This window comes from Filicampus tigris, chromosome 9, assembly GCF_054856515.1.
Source record: "Filicampus tigris isolate MCC_2025a chromosome 9, RoL_Ftig_1.0, whole genome shotgun sequence".
Lineage (NCBI taxonomy): Eukaryota > Metazoa > Chordata > Actinopteri > Syngnathiformes > Syngnathidae > Filicampus > Filicampus tigris.
In genome coordinates, this window is record NC_141225.1 from 11,783,203 (window position 1) to 11,808,367 (window position 25,165).

Sequence of the window (25,165 nt, forward strand, 5' to 3'; positions counted from 1 at the left end):
TTCATCAAGCAGTGAGGACGGGAAGGATTGGGGAATGAGCACGTGTGGGGCAGAAAGTAAGTGAGGATGAATGGCATTTAATGAGTGCTGATTGGGTGAAGCTGATATTGAGCAACAATGAGGCCAGCTCATTTGCCTGAATTAAATGGACGACATGGACAGAATAGGATTTCACCTGCGATAATGATGCATTCATTATTTAGACCAGAGATTCTCAACCCTTGGGCCAGAGATTTTCAAGTGTGCTGTGGCAAATTATCCAGTTTGACTCGCAAATTATTATATGTATTACAAATAATGTGTCTTTGTTCATCTATCTATGCCAGTGGCATATAGTGACAGGCAGAACAATTGAATTGCTCGGTGCGATTTTCTCACGTGAAGTATGTGCCTTGGCTCAAAAAAAGTTGTAAAAATAATGATTGAGACTAGGGACGGGCATTCGAATTAGTCTACTGCTTAAGAATAGTGTGGAATTACACGTTTATGCTACTTGGCAGCCACTGGCAGTGTACGCTCTCAATTCAAGCTCAAACTGTTTGCTGACTAAAAAGGGGGAGACATTTCCGCTCGACAAGGAGATCCGCTCGACGTGACAATGTGCATTGAAACATAGTTCAGATCTTTCAATGAGACGCTGGCCTGCTTCAGTTGTAACCTAGCTACACTAGCAAAATTAGCTTGGTATTGTCTTGTAACATTCCTCAAGAGCTGCAGGTATTTTATTTTATGTCAGGTTTACCTTGTACTGTATCTACTATTATGTTTTGTCTTTTTCAATTGGTTTGTGAAAATATAGTTTAAAAAAAAAAGAAGACATTTCTAGTTTACCACTTTAACAGGCCTTGATTTCCCTCTTTTTTCCATGCCACTATTTTGTATAAACATCACAAATGTGGAATGGGCCAGGTGGAACTAAGTCCAAAATCCGCCATTCGTCAGTAGTCCGTCATTAGTCTATCGTCCGCGGCGAGGCTTCAATGGCTGCGGCGTGCGCGTGGAGGAAAATAGTGAGTTGTTGTTGCTTGGGGGACAGATTTGAGTGAGGGACCAGGCTGTGAATAGGCTTCCAAAGCGCTGTGAGTCACTATTTCTGTTCAAATATCGTCCAGTAGGCTAGTGAAAGTTTAGTCGAAATCGTCGTCGGGCGCCCGTTTAAAATTAGAGGCGGATCGGCCTTTAGTGTATACTATTTTTTTACCCTCAGAAAAAAAGGCGAATGACAAAAGACGGAAAGGTACCCACACTGCAGATAGAGACAAATAACGGACGCTCAATTTGTAGTAAAATGCCCAGCTCTGGTTTCCACCTGTACAAATTACACCAAAATCGTACAACTTGACGGTATGCAAAGCAACTCGCCCTGTACTTTCCCCAACTAATAAACGCAAGCGAGACACACGTGGCGATGCAATATTTTGTGTTCGGTCTGAACTTAAAGAGAACAACCCAAACATATTTTTTTCAAGAATATGTTCTATGCAAGCCCACTAGTTGAAACGAGGCATTCTGATAAATATTGCGTTTCTGGAATAAGCGTTAATCCACCCGTTTTTAGCCATCTCTGGGGGGAGTCGACAGAAATGAAAAAATGGCTGCCCCCTGAGATGGCTAAAAACGGGTGGATTAACTCTTATTCCACAAACGCAATACTAATCAGAATGCCTTGTTTCAACTAGCGGGCCTGCTGGGAACATATTCTTGAAAAAAATATGTTTGGGTAAATTTCCCCCCTTTAAGCATTACACGTCACCCAGACACTGCCGTCGCCATAAATTTAATGATCCATGGGACAACTCGTTGCTGTGTAAAAGCTCCAGAAACATCGCTTCATTCCAACATGGCTATTTTTGTAAGGGGTCTGTGGTGAAAGAGGCTAAAGATGAGAAGTGTGTCGTTAAGAGCACAGACAGGCATGTTGATGTGATGTGTGACATGTCCTCCGCCTAAGGCGGCACAAGGAATGAGAGTGCAGGGGCGGAAGCCTATCTGTCCGTCAGTCACTCTGTGTGAAAGGCTCAGCATAATTACGGTGAAATGACACACATGCAGACGTAGAAGAGGGCAGAGAGCGAGCGAGAGAGAGAGAGAGAGCGAGAGAGAGAGAGAGAGAGAGAGAGAGAGAGAGAGAGAGAGAGAGAGAGAGAGAGAGAGAGAGAGAGAGGTGTTTTGTTCTTTTTTTTCTCCTTCTTAAGACTCGGCCTGCGGTCGCTCACAGCTATGTGAAGATTTTCAGAGGCTTAGACCTATTTTGATTTACCCATCAGTGTCACTGTGAAGCTGCCCCAGCAGAGACAGGGAAAATCACATAAGCCCCCGAGGACCCGATATAGCCCAACGCCACGATCAATATGCTCATCACTTCTTTCTGTTAAATCCAATAATGTGTTTTTTTTTTTTTTTGTCTTTCGCTATAGTTGCTATAGCAACAACGACACATTTAGTGTGGTCCATCAACCGTAAAAGTCTGTTAGTCTAATATCCAGTCAAAACATGAATATCTTATGTACATTATTAGCATATTTAAACTCAACTGTTTCTCGTAAAATAAATCTTTTCGCCACGTATTTATTTTATTGTGTCATATTTTATCAAGGTTAGCCACCAGAAGATGCAACTGATCCTGCTGAATCAAATGCAGTATGTGAGTGAGATGAAGTGGCACTTTACATCACATCTCATGAATAATCCATGCATTAATTTGCATATGTAAAACCATTTTACATATGTAATCATGTATGTTTTGTATATAAGTACAAGTTGTACAATGCCAACACAATAATGCATTTGTCTTTTTGAACATTGTTTTTTTTTTTTTTGGTTATTGTGCCTTATTTGAAATGTTTTGACTCGAAATTAGACAACATTAAAACAGGATGTTAGCATTTTACAGCGGAATGTCTTCATATGTCATGTTTTACTGCTTTCAGTCCCCTACAGTCTCTGCGTACTAAGACACGTGGGAGTATCCTCTATCGCACAACACAAGGACCCAAAGCTGCTATATTTGAGACATTTGGGCACCTCGTATCAAATACGAGGCACGAGATGTGTACAATGTAAGCCTTTTACAACACAACAGTATTGTTCTCAAGGCACAGACACTAATGTGGACAGCTATTGGCAATATATGTCATCAAAATAAACTTTTCACTATTAAATGGTTAGCAAAGAAAGCGTCTGCTTTAGTGACAAGGTTAAAAGAACCCCAAAAATATGTTATGAAAGTTTGTGCAAATCAAAAGCAGACTAAGTATCTGGTGATCCATTTCCTCATTTTTTCTTTTCTTCTTTTTTAGAAAATCAAAATGAACCTTTGAATTGTTTCATATTTCTGTAATGGCAGCTGATGTTTGCTGTCATTTTTTTTTAAGGGTTGGACTTAAATGAGGCCAGCAAGTCAGTTAGAAATGTGTTTCCTTTTCTGAGACGGTGGATATTTTCCCATCAGCCTTAAGCATGGCGTCGTTGGCGGCGTACGGACTGAGAGCGGCGAGCTTGCCTCGCATTTTCAGGTCCGGGCTGGGCGTCGTCAACTTCTTCATTCTCTGTAGAGAAAAAGAGAGGAGAAGCATTAAGAGGTGAGCTTCTGGTTCTAGTTGGCAATCTCTTGTCCAAGGTCATTCAGCGGTTGCGTGAGATTCAGGACCATATTTTGGTAGACTGGTGGAAAAATGGCCATAAAATCTAGTCTAGCGTTTGTTGTGCCTGTAGGGGAGTGCCGGCGCATGAAGCAGCCTCGCCACCGACGCATCTGCTAATGTAATGACAGAAAGTAGTCTGTGCTCAGCGTAAAAATGGGCGCGTCTCCATTTTCGCGCCGGGGAAATGGTCTACTTCAGCGTGTTTGTGAAATTGTACATTCGTAATTTAGGACAACGTGTTTTGTACATGTCGGAGCGTTCCCTCACATTGCCCGCCACGGCAAAGGGCCCCACACTGCGTGATCTGCGTCTAGGGAAGGGCGGCTGGCCTGGCACGACGATGCCTTCTCCGTGCGACTGTTGTATGAGGCTTTCACAGACAAACGGCAATTTTACACCAGCTTTCTATCGGTGTTATTTGCTTCACTCAAACCGCGTGTGGCTATTAACGCTGGTGTTATTGAATTACACGTAGTTTATCAATGAGGCTCATTTGGTTGGTTGGTTAGTTAATGTATTCAATCAGCTTCAATATAAGAAAAGAGAACAGTCAATACAGAGGTTTTTAAGAAAACAAGCCAATCGAAAAGGCGTAGAATAAATTGAAAGCTTATTTTCATTTTCATTTGCATAGAGGGAGGCAATTTATCTGCCAAATATATTCATATTTCCTCATTTGAGTACGAGCAAATAACACCTGCGCACCAACACGCGCTGGCATCGCAGTTAGTGAAGTATTTCACCATCTGCGCGTGCTTTGTGGATTAGATGTTATCCATTTGCTCCAATTTTAATGGTTAGCGCCGCGCAAAAGCCACGCAATCCTTTCGTGAATTTGGCCCTCAGTGTGCAGTAGCTAATATGTCAGTGCAGGTATGCGTTTTTTTTTTTTTTTTTACCTCTGAGAAGGTCCCGGGAGTCTTCCAGATCATCCAGATGATCCCCAGAGGGATGCACACCATGGAGGACATGGCCATGAACCAGCCGATGCCGTAGCCCCAGTCGGGATAGGTGTACACGTTGTTGTACTTGAGCGGTTTGTATTTGATCAAGAAGAACAGGAAAATACCCTGCAGTGCAAACAATAAGATACACTCTTTGTGGTGTCAAACGAATCTATTACTAATTAGCAGTGAGCAAAAGCATTTTAAAATTATCAGAAGTCGTTATGTAATAGCAAGATGAACTTTGGCCTAGTTTCCACTTTCAATTTGGGGTGATAGTAGCTTGACTGTCAGGCTGCTGTGCTGGTTGGTTCCTGAGTGGATGGTGCCCTTGAGCAAGGCACCGACCCAAATAGAACAACCCCCAATACATGGTGTCCTCAGTTAACGACTGAGTTCTGTTCCTAATATGGACGACGTAACTTGATTTTGTGCTTAAGTCGAAACCTCACCAATGTTAATATACCGCAGTAGTTAAGTCATAATTACTGTACAGTGATTTCTTGTATGAAAAACACCTCATGCCGAAAATATTAAATAAATGAATAACAGTAAGTACTAATTGTGCCTTCTTGTGCCATGTGACGACATATTCTTACGTATGAAAATTGCAACCGGGGATTGAGGTGTCAAACATGCCATACTCTGTCCTACAAACTCCTATCTTTTCCATTTCAGTAAAAAAAAAAAAAATAATAATAATAATAATAAGGCTCCCCTAACAATTTGGATTGATAGGTGAAGCAAAGGCTAAACTTGAAAAAGAAACATCTGCATCTGTCTTTCATTCTACATTGGCTTGCTCATCTGAATAAAAGTGTGTGTGTGCGTGTACGTGTGTGTTTGTATGGCGGACTCACAGCACAGATGCCGGGGGTCAAGATCATCCAGCACCATTTGATGAAGAAGACGGGCTTGTAGCCAATCATGTCTTCGATGTTTCGGTAGAATCTGTCGCTGCCTGAAAAAAGATCAATATTGGCCACTCTTCGGCTTCAAATGAACGACATGACTGATCTGTGATGGTACTGCGCGGTCCGCTGAGCAAGTGCTCAGACGCTTGTCAGCGTTATCCTCATCTCCAGCAGATGGCGGAATTGCCACTGGCCTGTTTTTCCTCACCTTTGCCTCAATTTGTGAATATTGAGCCGACAGGACTGGACACTGTTATTGGGATTACGTAACAAGTCTTGAGTCATCTCTTACCATACACCCATCCGATACAAATGGACTCAAAGATGGCCACAAAGAGCAAGCACATGCCGCTGGCGGCATATGAGTCAAACAGCTGGAAGACGTACATCCCGCCCTGGAAGGAGACAAGGCGGGTATCACATGGTGGCATGCAAATTTGAGGTATTTATGGGGTAATCTACTTTGGAAGGGGTCAGCAGGACTGAACATATTTGATTAGAACCTTTTAGATCCAGGAAGTATAAGAAGCAAAAGTTCCTGGAACTTTAAGGGGAACTGATCTTACATTAATCCCCAGATACGAGGCAAATACTGTATGTCCCTCAGGGGCTGTTTGCAGCAATCTGATTGGATGTTTTGTGCAACTGTGTATAATCTCGCCTTTCATCTTGCAGGAAAAATCCAATGTATCAGTACTGATAAGGAGGAGAAAAATAATAGCTCCGCCATATCAAAGGAGGTGGACTTTTGATGAATCTGAATCAGTTGAGAAATGGAGATTATTGTGGGAATGGTTTCTACATGGTCGTAAAGGAGACAAATAGTGGTGTATTTGGTTTCATTCCTGATGCCCTGAGGTTGCACAGAGCAAAGGCACAACATGTAGTAGAGCAGGCCTTCTAACTAACACGCCAGCTACTGTTATGTGAACCACCTTGTGATGAAGGCTGAAATATTTTCCTCAATATTGCGATTTTGATTTAATATACGATTATTTTTTCAAGGTCCCCTTCCAAATTTTTTTTTTTTTTTTTTTTTTTTTTTTTACAAACACAAGAAATAAATTAATCTAGGCCAGTGCCCTTAGTGTAAAAACGGGCGCATCTTCATTTTGGTGACGGGAAAGTCGAATCTATTACATGTTTGGGACCACAATGCGCCTCGCTTGGTGTTCCGGCGCATTAAGCTGCCGTGCCCCTGATGCACCTGATAATTTGGTCACAGAAAGTAGAAAACGGGCACATCTCAATCATTTGTGCTGGGGCAAGTCTAGTTTAGCGATACCGGTATCGCTAGTTGCCCATTCCTAATAAAAAAAATAAATCTTGCCATCCAACTGAAATGAAGCAGAGATGGGTTTTTTTTTGTTTTGTTTTTTAAATCGCAGCCTTGGCGAGATGAAAATTGCATTCTACTACATTGCAATGTTAATTTGAATTCAATTAAAATCGTGATCATGACAACTGTTGCCAGTTACTTGGAAGAAAGACTACATGAATAACTTTTGGCAATGAGCTTTATGGTGCTTCATCAAGGGAAGATATTAGCTGACAGCATCAACCTGCTCTGGTAACGTTCCATTACAAAAATGCTACATCATAAACATTTTATCGGAATTATTTTTGTGTGTCCCTCAGAGCTCCAGTCATACGCTGATTGATATTCTTCTCCGCCTCATACTAGAAGGTCTTATTTACAGTACCAGTGGAGAGTCACTTAGAAAAACTCCTCTGTACTTTTCCTCTAAAAAGACACTCGTGAATAAAATCTCTCATGAATCCCAGAGCAGGGTTACATCAGAGGTCTGACCTGTGTTCTCATAAACTGAAAATTTCAGCACTATGTCCGGTGTTTCTGTTCAATACTCAATAGCCTCGCGAGGGACCTTTCAAACGTACCACTCTGCAATTTGTATGGTATTTAATCAATGAGGGCTATTTTGTTAAAATTGGCAGATGTGTAAAAGTAGCTGTAAATATGGGGGGTTTTAACATCCTGGTGTCACTAGGGATGAGAAAGCTCCATGGCCAACTAAGAAAATGGTTGAAAATTGCAGCTGTAGAGGAGGAATAAAACGTTTGTCACAAGTATATAATTTCAGCATGGTGCATTTTGTTTTATGTTGTAACATTTAATGGCACTTATGGACCCTGCAGAGTACAGAACGGTTCAAGAGTGGGCGGATGGACTACAGCGCTTATAGAAGCACGGGAAGCTTTTAGTGGGTGATATAAGGAACGATTGTTGTTAAAAAGTACAGTACAGGAAAGACGATCTTAAAAGCATGGGTGAGGCAACGGATACTCCAGATATACAGTATACATTTACTTCATGTTACAGTGTAAATAACAAATAAAAATCTATTAGAACGCATTCAAATTGACCGTGAGGAACAGAAGATCATACTGTATGATATAATCACACAGTATGACAAAAATATTCTACCTGCGGACTTTCGTCTGGTGGTGATGATGATGGCAGTGATGATGGCAATGATGATGATGGATCGTGGAAGTGAAAACAATTGAATTCTATTGAGCAGTAGAAACGGGTTAACAGAAATAGAATATACTACATTGCTTTTCAATACAATGGTGCCTTAATATACACGTAAGCTGACTTTTGGGTTTTTCAAGATATGAGCCGTCATGCCAAGGATTTTTTTGCTTGCTTGCTTGCGGGCAAATATTTGAGATGTGAATATATCTTCAAACAATAATCGATGTCACTCCCTGTTTACAGTTAAACTAAATATAAATGCAAAGAGAATTACACATGTGTTTGTAATGACCAAACAACTTTCTTTTTATTCATTGCCAAAGACAGGCTAACGAATAGCATCTGTGACATTGTTATAAAACTTCAAGAAAAGGATATTTGAACACAAACTTTGCAGCAACACATGTAGTCAGACAATAGAACAATACTCACATAGATTATTTATCCTCTGCAAAAACGATGTATATCATTGCAGATTACTGAGTCACTTATAGAAGTTAGTGAAACTCTTCGTTTGTCTGTATAACTGCATTTTACTGCTACCCGGTGACCAAGTCACAATGCCCAAACTGTTTAATTCTTAACATTCTATTTGTTTGTGTTATTACAACATATTTTTTAAAGTACAATATTATAGAGTGTGACTTTCGGTATTATTAAACAATTTGGAAACATTTTGTTGTTTTTTGGGGGGAAGCTGGAACGTATTAATGGCCTATCTATTCATCTGAATGGGGAAACACGATTTGAGATGTGTGTGGTCATAGGACAACTTAAATTGTTATCGCAAGGCACCACTGTATCCATATTTGAGTGTAAAAGTCAAGTCTCACCTCTGTACACATGATGAGTCCTATGAGGAAAGAAGCTATAGACATGCCGAGAATCAGCAGTTCCCTGCGGTAACCTCTCCTGAACGTCTCTGGGTACATATCCACCACAGCCGTCACCAGACTTTCCACGCACACAAACTGGGAAATAACACACAAGTCTGTAAATGTCATCTATAAATCTATAAATGTCTTTACTACATTTCAGATGATCATGACTGCATTATTACAGAGTATTCAGTAGTTAAACATGGGAGGGGGACAAAAAGTCAATATTGAAATGTAGTGTATCGTTATCTTTCATGGTACAGATACGGCGACATCAAATTTGGGTTTTGTCGCTGATATGCACGCAGGTAAAAATGCTATATGTTACCAACTGTTGCTGTATTAGCATCATTTGAAACAGTACCAGAGTACAGGGCATGATGGAAAATCAATACGCATGTGTTCTTTCTTCACTCAGGTTGATGCGGAAATTGAAATAGCTCTCGCTGCAGAAATGTTTCAACCTCGACTTGATCTATTTTAACTCTTGCATTTGGTTAAAGCACACTTAGTACGCAACTAATCTTTAGCCCTGCATCACCCCCTAACATCTGGATTTTAGCCTGTTTTACTGCTGCTTCTCTTTTCTCCTACTCCCTCCTCTCCTCCCCTGAGAGAGGGCTCGTGGTGATGAGCAAAGTGAGGCTGTTGTTGAAATTGCACAGCAACATATCATGTTGACCAATTGGCATCCATTACAGCCTGTTCCTTTCATCAGTGACCTCTTCTCAAGTTTTCTTCCTTTTCACGCCCCAAATGGATTTTCTCTGAGTTTTTCCTTGCCCGATTAGGGGGTCTAGATCAGGGCATGTGTTTTTGTACAATCTTAGGCCCTTTGAAGCTCTTTGATGCCCTTTCATTGGATGATTAAGGGCTCGCTATACTGTGAATAAATGTCATTTCATTCATTTTCCAAACCGCTTATCCTATACAGGGTCGCGGGGAGTTGCTGGAGCCTATCCCAGCCGTCAACGGGCGAAGGCAGACTACACCCCGGACTGGTCGCCAGCCAGTCGCAGGGCACAACTGTGAATAAATAAGCTTAAATAAACTTACTTGTGCGATAGCAGTCACTCATGTTAGCATTCTATCTATTGCATTGGCATTACATAATCGCACCTTATCCATTGAGGCATGGATTAAATATTGTATGGCTACCCAAGTTGTTAGCATGCTCGCTATTAGCAGAGGTGGGCATCGTCTAACCGTCACTAAATTGCCGTCTGTGTTTCCGACAGACCCACGTGGTCCCAGTCCGCCCCTCATCGGTGACAGCCAATCGGTGTCGAGAACATCATTTTCACGTCACACGAAGGCGCCGCACAAGCAGGCGTGCCGCCAAATAAAGTAAAAATAGCAACTTCCTTTGTTGTTTTAATAATTACATATGCCCATATTATCCCATCCTGAATAAGGGATGACAAAAGAAGTGAAGTTCATCTCATCATGGCTAGGTGTGTATTGTGTTTGGTCGTGTTCACCTGACTGTCCAGTCCGAGAAAGATGAGCATCATGAAGAAGAGACAGGCCCACAGTGGAGACAGAGGCATCATGGTCACAGCTTTGGGGTACGCGATGAAGGCAAGACCAGGACCTGAAAACAGATTTTGATGTTACAATATTGGTTGACTCTTGCCGAGTCTAGTACTGTATTTTTATCTGGCCCACTTGATTATTTATGCTTAAAGAATAATAGCATTTTTCTGCCGTCACATCACGTTTCTATATTCTCCATCTACAGTACATGTGCATGCTGCATGCACATAGATGATTCCATGTTCACAGTTTAATGACTGTTGAGCTCACTTTTTTACTTTGTATCCATAAATGCAAAACAGTCACATTCATCACTCAGCTGGAGAAACTGTGATGCATTGCACTGCTGAGTTTGTTGCACCACAGCGGAGATAAATGGCCCAAAACATAAATGATGCTTCTCCATACGCTGTTTTCAAAGCAACACAAACTGGTTCAAAATAAGATGCAGCAGGAAGTCATGTTATCTTGAGGCGACCTACTCTCGGAAAAGCATTAAAAGTTGTCTCCTCGCTGTCCTCTGAGACAAGCATTTTAAATCTCTCACGCTGTCATTCTCACTAAATCATTCATAGCAACTTGAATAAATCATCAAGTTGTGGTCTGAGAGGCTGTGAGAGTGTGAAGTTTCATAATGTGCATTCGCATTATGATGGACGAGGCAACAAAAGATTCGTAGACTCAGCCTATGGGATTTTGATACGCTCACATCAGAAACAGGTTGCTGCCACTTGTGTTGCGCACTCACCAGATTCTGCCACGGCCTCGATGGGAACATTCTGTTCGTAGGCCATGAATCCCAGCACGGAGAAAATAGCAAAACCTGCTACAAAACTGGTGCCGCTGTTCAGACAGCACAGCATGATGCAGTCCCTGAGGAGCAAGTCCGGAAGAGATTACTCTCCCAAATGTCATGAAATCCAAATTAGGACAAAACGGAACTATTTTTTTTACCTGTAGCAGTTATTGTTGTAGGCGTTATAACTTCCAAGGGCAGTAAGGCAGCCTAAGCAGATGGCGTAGGAGAAGAAGATCTGCGTTCCTGCATCCACCCATACCTGTAAGTGATGCAGCTGAGATTACTTATAAGGAAAACTAGAATGGAAACTGATAGCCTATAGAGCTCACCACACTGCTAATTGTTTATTTAATTCTAATATGCTTATTTTCTGACAATGGAATTATTACATGTATAGTTTGCTTGCTACATACGATGGATGTACAAATTCGACACACCCTTTATAAAGCATTTGAAAAAAAAATCACCATTGTGACTCTTAACCTGCGCAACACAAACTACTTAAAGAAAATCTGTTTGAGAGGGAAAGTGAAAATAAACAAATGAGATAATGTGGTTGCACACGTGTGAACACCCTCTTGGCTGTATTTAAAATTAACCAATCACATTCAAACTCATGTTAAATGTGTGTCATCTCACACGTGTCCCCGTGTTAAGTGCCTCTGATTAACAACAAATCTATTTCAGATGTTCTAGTAGGCTTTTCTTGACATTTTTTTCTTGCTAGTTGAAGGTTTTGTGCTAACATTGACTGCTATTTCAAACGGTTTCCTTTCCACCGAGGGATGAACTGGCCATCTGGCATACGGGGCAGATGCCCGGTGGGCCGGCGTCATTTGGGGCCAATGAGGTGCTATTGAATTATTATTTTCCTCCATTTTACCCCTAGAGACCGTCCCAAAATTTAGAGGGCGCATCCCATTAATTACAATATAGGCAGCAAACTGAACCAATCAACATAATCATCCCAAACATATATTTTTTTTCTGTTTTCTTGCACCCTTAGTTTGTAGAATCACTTTCTCGCAATGGATCTCAGTTATGTAAAAAGAAACAGTGTGGAAACATAACATCACCTTCTTAAAAATAATGTCTTGAGTCATATTTTGATTAAAAAAAAAGGTAGGGTTTTTTTTTCCTTAAACATCTCCTCATGATGCTGGCACCCCTGCCTAAATCAAGTACATCCTTAGGTAAACAGGTCATTCAATTATACTCCTGAAATGAAATGATTAATATACTGTAATATGATTGTTTCAGTTTTTCAAGTTTTCAGAAAAAATTTAAAAAATGACTTCGGCCAATATTTTAGGAAGGGGTTGTCCCACTTAACGAGATGAGTTAGGAGCAAAATGGATATTAAGTACTGATAAGGTGCATTATGAAACCAGTCTAAAGTTGCAGCACAGAACCTCTGAACCCGCAGGCCTAGCATGGGGTGCTAGCAAATTCAAACCGAATGCAGCACGGCTCTTTGAAAACTCCCTCACATCACCATTCAACCACTAATCTCATTTCACCGACACAAAACAATTCACAAACGCACAATCTTCACTCCCTCCTGCGAGTAACCACGGTAACTTCCGTGACCCCACAAACACAGGCCTGTTCCTGTGGAAGAACAGCCTTTTCTTTCCTAATGTTCATTAATGTTCCCTTTAGTTCGCCCTGGGCCGATGACCGCACAGCATAGGGAAACCTTAACGGCCCGGTCCCCAAGAGAATCTCTTGTTGATGTTGTGCCTAATTTGGTCGGCTTGTGTTTGCTAGTGTTGAGTCTTGAAAACATTTCCACCATGTGAAAACTGAAGGACGGGTAGGCCAACTCTTACTATTACAAGTTACTATTATGCTATGCTCTTGTTATGAGAGAGTGTCTTCCTGGTGTCATGGGCTCTTATACACACCCTGAGTCATCCAGGGGTCACTATTGACATTTGCTGGTACGCATTCTGGACCTGCGTGTACGCAAATGGACTTAAATGAAGCACTGCCTCAGGCGGTCTGGATGGACGTCATTGAACCAAAGTGTTCCATTGCAGGACTTATTCTACAATTACATTCATTTCGCCGGTGGACACGTGGGTTAAGTGCCTGAATTTATTTATTTATTTTTTTAGATCTGGATAAAAGTGATTTTTTAAAATAATCTATGAAGTGTTAGGATTCAATGTTTAGTGCATTACACAATCCATGCAGAATAATACAATTGAGACAGCTCTATAATAAGTCACTCTCATTCAATGTAGCTAGAAACAATTGCTCCATGAAATGATATTTTTGAAGAAGTGACGGTTCATTTTCAAAAGTTCAAACCAGGGCAATTTGCAATTTTTATTGAAATGTAACAAAATGACGTCTGCTGTTCAAATTTCTTACTGTTAGATGTGTTCACGTTTTGACTGTATGACAGAGGGAACTATCTACTGTATGTACATACACTCAAATGAGTTTCAACAGATTTACCAAAAGTCAAGTGAAGTCCTAAATGTCTAATCTTGAAATACTAAATCTCCAAAATTTAAAGCATTTGATTCCATTCTCACAACAATGCGCAAAATCCTGTACAGTATCTGATATCTAATACTTTTGGTATAGTAAAATACAAATGGTGGAGTCTTGATATTCGCAACCATGTTGTGGCAACAATGACCTACATTATGTTTCAACATTTGATCGTTTCAACTCTTGCTGCTCTATTCATTTTGCTTTAAGATACAGGTCATCGCCAGATAATGGAAGCCATTGGCCTTTTTTGGAGTGGTAAAGTGTTTTTGTACTCACTTATTTTAAAACTTTAACTATGTGTGCTTAGAGCACAAGAAGACAATGTTTTCCCTACTTTAGTCATGCCAGTATTGTGACATAGAGTATGTTATATATCAGTGTTTTGAACACCCACTTATTTAACAACTATGCGTGACAAGTATTTAGTAAAGAAATCTCATTAAGTTCTTCCTAACGCAGGTAAACAAAAGCAAACAATTATCGATGCAGTTTTAGGGAGGTACACAACAGTAAGCTAGCTCAAGAAGTATGAGAGATGCTTGAGCGGGGTGAGGAAACATATTTCAGGTAGCAATGGGCGAAAGTGTGAGAAGTCAGGAGAAGGAGGAGTGATGCACAGCACTTGGAAGGTAAGGATATTGGAGCTGAGCTAACACAACCACAACCACAACACACACACATACACGCCTACGCACGCGTTACACACAGCCTGGAAGTGAACAGAGCCCTGATTGTCCTCCAAGGAAGCCAATTTAACATCAGAGTCAGAAGTAATGTCTTCCTCTCCTGAACAGCATTGCTGCTATATCACCCTCCTTAACTGTCTAAGTCCACCCCCCCCCCCGCCCACTACAAACACACACACACACACACACAATCTTCCTCAACTCTTACGTTTTACAACAGACAATGTTTCCACACTGCAGTTGAAAAGAATTTTAAAATGAGCGCTTACTTTTATCAAGTCACTTTATCAACATGGACTGACTGCAAAAAATGACAACAGAAAAGGATGTGTGTGCTTGTGTTGTAAATCGTCTTACACAAGGAAGACAGAGTAAAAATACGCAAATTCTACAGCAAACAATTGTGTTGTGCTGTCAAAATGTTTGGAATTAGCTCACAAGATTATTTCGTTTATCGACTCTGTCAGGCGGAATCCTTGCATTTCCAAAAACACTTATTTTCCAGGAATAAAAAAAATATATATCATGCATAGTTTACCAAACACTGCATCGTTTCAGTTGTTATTATATCTTGTGTTCCTATCATATACTGTTGCGAATTAACATCAAAGACACCGCAAAAAAATGCTGTCATTGATTCAAATGGTACGGACACATCACCGCCGCCAGCCGTGCATGTCAAAGGCTGCACTCACGCCGAACCTCCAACTAGACAAAACGCCTGTAATACTTTCCAAAAGCAAAAGGACTGTCGTTGCATCATCTTCCTCAACCTTTTTTTTTTTTCAAATCAAAGAACTTTAAGTGATGCAATAAATAAAAGGATCAGCTAACTAAGCAGCGTAATAGGTGGAAATGAATCTGCACGCACTTACCTTTGTTGCTGACCAGCTCCTTCTGCACCCAAGCATAACAGCTATCCATTTGAAACAAAACAGGTTTACTCAAATGTATCTAATCAAACTATTTTCACTGGTTATTTTCCACTAAACCAGACTTTCAATGTTCGGACGACATAATGCAGCACAGTTTTCTGGCACTTCTGAGACAGTTCAAGCGTATTTTCAATACTTTAAATTGCTTCATGATATGTAAAAACAGCAGACAATGTGACGACAGTCTAATAGTATCAATTTGTGAAAAAATATTAAATTGATCATATTTGAACATTCAGGTTGTTACACGACAGCGATCTTATGCTAGTTAGCATTATCCAAGCCTAGCAGAAAGATGAAATGTAGGTGACAAATGCTATTGGAAATAGAAGCTGTGTTATATAATTTTAGGACTTTTTTCTTGTATGTAGGTCAAAGGTATAAGTCAAACGTATAGGTCAAAGGTCAACATTATATCATATGCCCAAATCTTAGCTAGGCGGGGAAACGGGGACAAGATCATTTTTTGAGCAAATTTGTTAGTACAGAAACGCATGTCAAACTGGTAACTTTTGCATTAATTAGCAGCCAACAAGTAGCTTTCACTTTCAAAAAGGTTGAGGGCCCCTTGATCTATGGTATCTCGTATCTGTGATGTATTTGTAGTATCTATTTTTCAATCTATGGTATCCATAAATCTATGGTATCAATTGTATCCATGCTCTCCATCTAGCTTCCTCCCACACAAACTACATTTAATCATTTGCCTCCATTCATGTTATCATGACAGCCTATCTACTGTGGCTAATCCTGCATTACAGCTGGTTAGCTGCCTATTCCAGACAAGCTCAAAAAGATGACTGTGCGTGCCGGTTTTTAAAGTGTTATACGTAAATCTCAACCTTTTTTGATTCTGGACCATGTAAAACATTCAAATATTTGTCAGAGCAAGTTCCAAATCAAATTAGAAAAGGGTGAGGAAGATATCTCCAAGCCTACCTGGGGATCGGAGAGACGAGAGATGTCTGGGTAGAGGTAAAACTTGATGCCGTCATACGCTCCTGGCAGCGTTACTCCTCTGATCAGAAGAATCAGCAACATGAAGTAAGGAAATGTGGCTGTCACATACACAACCTGCAGGTACAAACACATGTGCAATATTGAATTTTTGCTTAGATTACAGAGCAAACACAACTAACAAGGAATCATCTGATGCAAACCAGTTGACTGTAACTGGTATTTACCCACCAAGACACATTTAGCACATCATTCTTTTAAGTAATAATAATAATGATCATAATAATACATTTTGCCTTAAATTCCTTAGACTTGTTTAAAAAAATTGCAAAATTTAATTGCGAAGGCCACAAAGTAGTTGATAATGTTGTAATCAACACCGCCTTTGCTGGTTGCAGGCAAATAATGCATTCCATTTTGCCTTAACTACTTCGACAAGATTAATCAATGGTCGATTTCTATAATGCATTTATAATGCAATTTCTATAGAGCGTGTTTGTGAGTTCAGCCCAACATCTCAAGAAAAAAGACTGCGGTGGGCAACATATATCGCCTGGCTTTCTGGAACCCAGTCAACGGTCACCAATTGAGGGCAGAACGGAACAGAACAGAGCCGGCCGGGCCAGGAGAGTGAAAAGAAAGCGAGGGCTCCCTTGGCTTAGTCTCTTAAACAGGAGGAGCCCGGACGAGTGATGCTGGCAGTGTGGGAAAATGTGCTTCAAAGAGACGCACAACAAGTGGACAAATACACAACTTCATTCACTACGTAGAAGTACACACACACGCACTCACTCGCACAAAGCTTAACATACGCTGTACACACATGGAATTGGTCCTTATGCCGCATTGGTTCTAAATATAGCAATCCACTAAATTCTAGGCTGAGCGTGTTATGCAAACATGATTTAAAAAGCAAGAAAAGTCATGTTTTATTATGCTAAAGATTTACGAAGGCTGTGCACTTTAAGCTGTGCTAATCCCAACATGTCCGACAGGAAAAGTGTGGGAAAACCTGTCTCCTGCCATGCGGCTGGCTTCTTTCAGATTGACAAATACGACGATTACACATCCTAAACCTCTCGTCCACTTTTCCTCCACTTTTGAGGCGACGAAAAGGGCAATATTGGCTCCCTGCGTGAACTTTTAAAGCACCGCACGCTGCATCCACCTCACCGCGGGTAAACATCGAAGCCAGCGCAAATTTACGGGTCAAACTTGCCCCTGCCTTGCCGTAAATCTTAACGGGAGGGCTGAAATGTGAGAATGGCTTGCAAACACAGTCACAAAGCAAACAGCTTAGCGGTGTCGCAGCTGAATGGGCCCGTTGGGTCTGTGGAGAAGAAAGTGAGGGAGCGAGAGACTGAGGATATACTCTGCATGCTCCTCATGAACGCTCCCCTTTCCTCCAGTGAATACAGGAATCAATCTTGGACCGGCTGCTAAAGCCCAGCCATGAAGGAGCATTCTCTCCTCTTCACTTCACAGACACACAAAAGACACTTTAGGGGGAAATCAGCATTGCCGCCTAGTTGTTTTGTTTCCCCTCTATCATGTAGGATGTGAACCCATTCATGTTCCCCTCCTCACACACCTCTTTTTTATTCTCTGTTTTGCCATTCTTGCAAGCCTTTTCCACATTGTACCTCCATCTCCCAACTTATTCTGGACCACTGGGCTTCTGGGAATTTTCCTAAAGGCTGCCGGGTGTGCTTACTACCCTGCTCAAGGCAGCTGTAGGGTCTCTTGGCCCGCATTGGAAATTAAATGTGGATCCAGCAGTGGTGCAGAGTAGTCAGTAAACAGTTGTTAAGAAGAAGAAATCAGTGTTGTCTCACCTTGCCAGTGGACTTGGGTCCCTTCCAGATGCAGAAGTAGCAGATAAACCAGGCCAGTGCCAGGCACATGGCCAGCTCCCAGCGCATCCCTCCCATGTGCTCGATACCATCAGATATCTTCAGGACTCTCCGTCTGTATGGGCCCAGACAAAGACTGATAACTGGCGGCTCATGAAAAAGTGGAATCCAATGAAGACAGTGTCCGCATGAGCGGTACTAGAAACATTACCGCAAGCTTTCTTAGTTCTATCTTTTTGCAGCAATTTACATATTTATTTTTGATTATTAGAGGCAGGACACAATAAGAATATTGTTTTGTAATATATCACATCATTTTTACCTATGATACGGTACACACGGATACAACTGCAGCAATGTCCGACGATTATTGCACAATTGCTATACAGTATAGCAAAGTTGACAGTCTTGGAAAAATACTGTGATACTACAGTGCGTTAAATTGAGATTCCCACCTATAGTGCTTATTAATTGCAAGATTCATGACGCAAGCTCTGCGGGTTCATAATACACTGAAACAGAAACTATTGGAACTATTATTGCACGCCATTGGTAAGGTGGGTGCATTCTGCCGCGATAGGCTCCATCTTAGACCCTGAAAAAAAAATCCATCATCCGTCACAATTATGTGCAATGACATTCTGTCGAGATTCAATTCACATTTTTTACTCAAAAAAGGAGTGATTATTTTGAAAGTGCCAAAGGTATTTTATGTGATACTTTGCAATGGATTCAGTTTTAGTTCATTGGGCAAAAAGGGGTGAGGGCTCTCATGTGTTACCAGTAATCGACTTTCTGCCAGAAACTCAAATTGGGACTGAGAACCATGGCATTGGAAAAAAAAACGTTCTACTGCAACAGGTGAGTTATTCTCCTGATACCCATTTTTCTGTATTAGCAGACTGAGTCAGTCTTTGGCCAATTTGAGTAAAGATAATCACATTTCACGTAGGGTTACACCATCATAAGAAAGTAAACTAGGCTAATGTCCAGTAAAGACTCTAGACAATTTCAAATCCTGAGCTGGCTGTACAGGGTGAAGTTGTATGGGTAGTCTGCAGAGCTGTGCATTCCGCCCATCCGACGGACCGGTCCGTCCATCCGCCTATGACGGACGCCCATTTTGTAGGCGATAAACAATAACCGGGATATTAAAAAAAAAATAGTGCATTTTTTCTGTCTATGTTATTGTCTATATCCGCGGGGAGGCTTCCATGGCGGCGTTGAGTTTTCGTTTCAAACCGGCAATGATTAATTGTATAACAACACAAGGAGAACTGCACAGATCCCTTGAGAAACATCACCAATAATGACATCGGAAGTGGTAATTTGGGTCAAATAACATCCAAAGGCGGAGCTTAAGAAAGATAAGCAGCCGACAACCAATACGAAAAACTAAACACCCATTACTTTAGTCGTCCTAGGAGATGACATCACCTCTGCCAACAAGAGCAGGCGTCACCAATATGAGGAAGCCTGCAAGGACCACATGAGTAGGCCGCACACCTGCTCTCAAGATGTACCAATGATGGAGCATTATGATTTCCTAGGCATGTTGTAGAAGTAATCATTTGAAAATGTAAACACTTGCGGAGGGTTACAGAAAGAAAGTGCTGCATATCGTTTCCTATCGTTTGTTACCTCGTTGTTGATAATTATGAAAAATCATTTTCGTGATCACCGTCTTTACACAAATGAATATCACAAATTCATTATTCATACTATTATGATTTCTATTATCTAAAAAGAAAGAAAGAAAATAAATAGCCTCTCAACATAGCCGCATTGACCTGACAACATGTTAATGTTGACTGAAGGCTTAATTCAATCAACACAGAAATGTCAGCGCTAGATCAAATGTTTGCGCTCCCAGCTAACCCAAACATTGTAGTAGAAAAAATTAAACCATCAGATTTACTTGGCACTTTGCAAGCCTACAAAATGGGAAGAAGTTTGTATTCCACAGCTACAGTGCATCTTCGAGGGCCTGCAGGTGTCACGGTCAAGGTGACCCAGTCGGCGAGTGTGCGGCGTTTGCGGCGGTGAACCGTCACGGTGCTTCCTGTTTGTCAAAGCATTTCCAGGCAACGGCATTGATGCAGGATGCGAGGCGGCAGAGCTAAACGCTCTTTGCCAAATCCTCGCCACCGAGTTCACCCCCGGAGATCCTGAAGCAGCCATTGATCATGGTGACATGTTCTTGGTGGCAGGCCACAGGCTAAGTCCAACACAGTTACCCTGTCCCCCTGGTCAGCCACAAGGGCTACCTTGGAACACTACGATCTATTTGGATTGCTTTTGAGTGCTCTAAGAAGTGGTTTTAGACATGTTTATTGTGCAGCACTTATCTTCAGATAGACTTGTATGCATTGTGCTAGCTAGCGATACCAAACGGCGGTTCTGAAGTATTTTGAAAGGTCTACATCCAGGCCATGTAATGAGAAACAGATTGTGTTCTACCTGTATGACATTATTGTTTAATTGGTCCGTATGTTTGGGTCCTTGCAGTAAAATCATTTAAAACAGTGTCAATGTATTCTTTTGGGGCGTTTAGTTAAGACATTTGTCAAAATAGTGCCACCCATAACCCTTTATAGGGCACTCATTGAAATACTATGAAATTTAAAAAAATGAATTTTAGAGTGTTATTGCTGGCCATAACCAGAGTTAGAATGAATCTAATAATAATGATAATAATTAATAATTCATATGAATAATTATTTCATTCATTCATAATTCAGACCACAGCCACGTGATCCGTGATGTGGTGTGATCTCTTCTGAATGGTTGAGTGAGGACCACATGGTTCTTGACTTCACTGAGGTACAAGAGGGTGACCATTTGAAAAGATGCGGAAATGACCAAAAATAGTCACTTGCCCTATAAAAGGTTATTGATGCCGTTCTCATGTCCCAATTTTCTCCAAGCACACTTTTTCCTTTTTATGTTTAATCTACACTAACTGTGCTTTAATGCATGCTTGCTTTACAGTGGAATGCGTAGGCAAAGACTAAACACTTTGGTGCTGTTTTTTCTAACAACAGTGCTTGTTTTCCCCCTTAGCGACTGCTTCTCATACCTTGCATTTGGTACAAAATAGAACATACATCATCATTACTTGAAAGTGAAATAATACATAATCGTCTTCAAAGGCTTTTTCTTTCAGGCTGTACCCTTATGAGTTATATGGTGTAAAAATTGGACCGTTATGGTGGAACCACAGGGACTGGCAAGGAAACTGGAAGTGCGGTCAGCATTGCCCACTGACAAAAGGCTGATCTGCTGCCACACTTGTGACTCCAGCTGAGAGACAGCTGGCCTAGTGGACCCTGCTGACAAATATGAAAAGAGCTGACTAATTATTTTGGGGAGGGAAGTCGAGGAGATCAGTGAAACCATCTTAGGCTGCTTGAGATTTTCAATCGATATGAAACATGAAGCTTTCTGGATTGAGATGTTCGCTAACAAAGAAATGGCTGCGGTGCGATCGGGTGGAAATGGATTCATTCATATTTGATACCCGGAGAGATGAGCGACAATGTGTAGAGAATAGTGAAAGCGACAGGAGATGGGTGGGGGGTGGGGTGAATCGGGGGGGGGGGGGGGGGGGTGAATGTGCTGTACTCACTCCCAGAACTCAATAACAGGAGAGGTTGCGTTGGGGTTAGTAATGTTGGTGGCATTTTCTCCATAGTAGTCGACACAGTTCTCTGTGGAGACACATTGACTTCATTGGCGTGTTGATGAGGTAAAACATAAACATGACCAAAGATGCTCCTCTCTCCCACCAGTATTCCAGTAGTGTCCACAGCCAGCCCACGGAAGCTCAGTGGTGAAGCAGTTAAAGAGGTAGAAGATGGCCCAGGCCAGTATGACTACATAGTAGACGTTTAGATGAGCTTCAATCACCTGGGTTGCATAGCCAATGCCTGAAAATGAAAAAATAAACTTGGTGAAATTACACCCGAGTGGCTACAAAAACCTTTGAAAGAACACGAGGGATTTCTTACCCTCAAACAGGGGGCAGACTTTTCTCCAGCATGTGATTCCTCCCTCACTGGTGAACTGACCAAGGGCGGTCTCCAGGAAAAACACGGGGATACCGCAGCATATGAAGAAGATGACGTACGGAACAAAGAAGGCACCTTGATGCACGCGAGGGAAAATTAAAAAGACAAACACCTTTTTAGGTTTCGCCATTTGACTGAGGAAGAAATAAATCGAGGGCTCACATATGATGATGCCACTTTGAGATTGCATCTGTGAGAAGTTCTTGTTTACGCTGGTCTTAGTAATACAGCCCATTGGGGAAATTATTGAATTCCAAGGTGATTGTTTGTTTTATTCCAGGATTTAAAAAAAAAAAATGCAGTTATGATCCCAAGATCCAAACGGAATGGGTCAATGGTATAAAATGGCCCCAGTGACAAACCACCGAATCCCTAAAGACTCGTTTTCCGTTGCGGATGAGTCACAAGTACAAATCCAATCATGACAAGCCATTGTAAAGACCCTGTAAAGACGCATACCAATATACCACTATCGCAACTATTCGCACAGATGTTACGATGTGCATTGTTGTCATGTACCACAACAACTGAGCCTTCAAAGTTGCTCCAACCTGTCACACTTTTCTCCATTCCTGCATTGAAACTGTTTGTATTCATCATGGGTTGGCAAAGTTGTTTACGTCCTCAATTCACCTACTGATGAGAATGAGAAGCATTCAGTGTCTTTCCGGGGGACTCTCAACATGGTCACAGGGTAAACCCAGAACCTTCGGGTTGGGGAGCTACCACTTTTCCAACCTAAGACACCCCATTGAATCCAAATGGAGTGGAAAATTCTCAGCCCAACTCACTCGGTCCAAAGAAGAACATATATTTGGCTGCTCACTATAATATACCTCCATGCAAACCTCTATTATGGCACCTCCTCCAGGCAAGGGTATGGAAGCAGGAGTTCAGAACAATCAAATAAGGTATTTTTAGATCCCATTGAATAAAGTATTTCAAAACATCCTTACCTCCTCCATTCTTGTAGCACAGGTAAGGAAACCTCCAGACGTTGCCAAGCCCGATGATTTCTCCGGCCACAGATAGGACAAACTCGATCTTGTTGTTCCACTGGCCTCTCTCGTAGTACTCCCTGTTGTCCAGGCTGGAGCTGGAGTCATCCGTGTCCCTGCCGTCCTCCGGTTTACCGTTAATAACCGGCCCGCTCTTCTCTGCTGTCATGTCGCTGCCGCTTTGCGCAGAATCTCCAGTGGGCAAAATGGGGGAAATTTCACTTCAAACGCAGCAGCACGGCCCTCCGCCCTGAATAAAACAGGAAGAGTGAGGAAGTGGAGCGTGATATTTCATTAACAATTCATTTCCATTTTGCTTATGAAGGAATAGAATAAAAAGGAGATTGCAAAACTGAAATGATCATTCTGAGTTGTAGACAGGTGTGGGGAAAAAAAGTTTACATTTACAAAGTTGAATTCAAAGTACTTACCAAGTAGACTCCCAATTGCAATGGTGGCAACGCTCCCTTGGGCTCTCAGTGATGACGCCTTGGCAAAACGTAGAGGAAAGAGGAGCGAAGAGCGATTTAGGTGGGGTGGCAAATTTCTCGTCTACAAAAGAGTGCCAGACGCGGTTTGTATGTGTTGCGCACCGGGCGGTGGACGGTGTGCGACTGCGCTCCTGCTATCCAAGCGCGCCTCTCTCAAGCGCCTCCACTTGGACCGGAGCCACATGGTGGGAGGGAGGTGAAGGCAAGGCACATGGTGAAACATGGAGGAACGCTGGCATGATGCAGGTGAAAGGATACTGAAGATCTGATTTGTTTTTTCTTTTTTTTTTTTTTTTTTTTAGTGTAACAGCAACTTGTGGAGCATCCAACCCAAACATTCTAACCTCCCTGAAGGTTTGGCACACGGAAATTTGGGGGGAAATATGCCTCAAAATGGCACAAAAAAATTCTTTGTTCGAAAACTCCGTTTCTGAAGCTTTTTACAGCATTTACAAAAAGTACTTGGCTCTCTAAGTACCACCATAACTATCAATCTTAAAATACCCTTGCGTAGTAGGCCCAAAAGTGCGTCGCAAAAATGAGGCAGATGATTTATTCCGAAAAAAGAGACGATGTTAGCCACTGTAACGTTATGCACAGTATGAACATGAACACTGCTCTTAAATGTAGGACAATTTAAGAAAACTGTACAGTACAAAAAATGATTTAATTATTAAATAAAAATTGTGCCTGAAAAAATGTTTGAAAACAAACATTTTGAGATGATTAAAAGCAAATGCATCGTACATACTGGAAAAGTTAAATACAACTGAATTGTACATTAAACAGATTTGATATGGTAGATTAAAAAAAAAATGATGAAGCCACCGTTACATTATGCTCTGTTCGATCACTTCACTTAATTCAGTGATATATATTTTTTTAAACACAGCACTAGAGGGAGCCAGAATATCACTAAAGGTGGCTCGTTTACACTTTGAGAATCATGAACTAAAGTGCTTTCTTTTACTTTTGTTTTTAATTGATGCCATCCTAGAAAAGTCCTTTTTATGGCAAAAGGAGTATGATCATGACAATAGAATAATGCCTCTCTGTATTGGCTGCTCAGTATAATTTGGCTATCACATCCGTTTTTGTTTTTTCGTAGCGGGAAAAAAACCTCACAAAATCCAATAGGATTAGAAATTGGAAACTGGGGAGGAATATGCCTCAGAGTTGCATAACTACAGTAATGGTGTTTGACTTTTTGTGGTTCCACAACAGGATGAAACCAGTGGTTGGAAAGGAGAAAAAAGTTAGTAAGATAACTGGAAAAATAACTTTTTTTGTGCAGCATAGCAATTTAAATGGCGCATGTGTTGCTGTCCTGGTTGCGCAGTACAAAACACGACAAAAATGAAATATAGAGTAAATCAAATAGTCAACTATTCCAGCCAAACAAACACAATGATACTAAAGATAAAAATACTTCCGAAATATTAACAGACTCTC

General features: G+C 41.3%; 1 protein-coding gene across 1 annotated transcript; it reads right to left on the bottom strand.

The window, feature by feature from the left end:
- Positions 1-2,554: 2,554 nt before the first annotated feature.
- Positions 2,555-23,910, bottom strand: slc6a11b (solute carrier family 6 member 11b). The gene is made up of 15 exons (XM_086040066.1): positions 23,654-23,910; positions 23,181-23,472; positions 22,165-22,299; positions 21,943-22,083; positions 21,783-21,864; positions 18,137-18,269; positions 16,284-16,418; positions 11,371-11,474; positions 11,165-11,289; positions 10,362-10,474; positions 8,836-8,973; positions 5,795-5,897; positions 5,449-5,549; positions 4,544-4,714; positions 2,555-3,548 (listed from the first exon to the last, which is right to left on the bottom strand). The coding sequence occupies exons 2-15, from the start codon at positions 23,389-23,391 to the stop codon at positions 3,405-3,407; spliced, it is 1,836 nt and encodes a 611-aa protein (XP_085896192.1). The 5' UTR covers positions 23,392-23,472; positions 23,654-23,910; the 3' UTR covers positions 2,555-3,404.
- Positions 23,911-25,165: the final 1,255 nt, after the last annotated feature.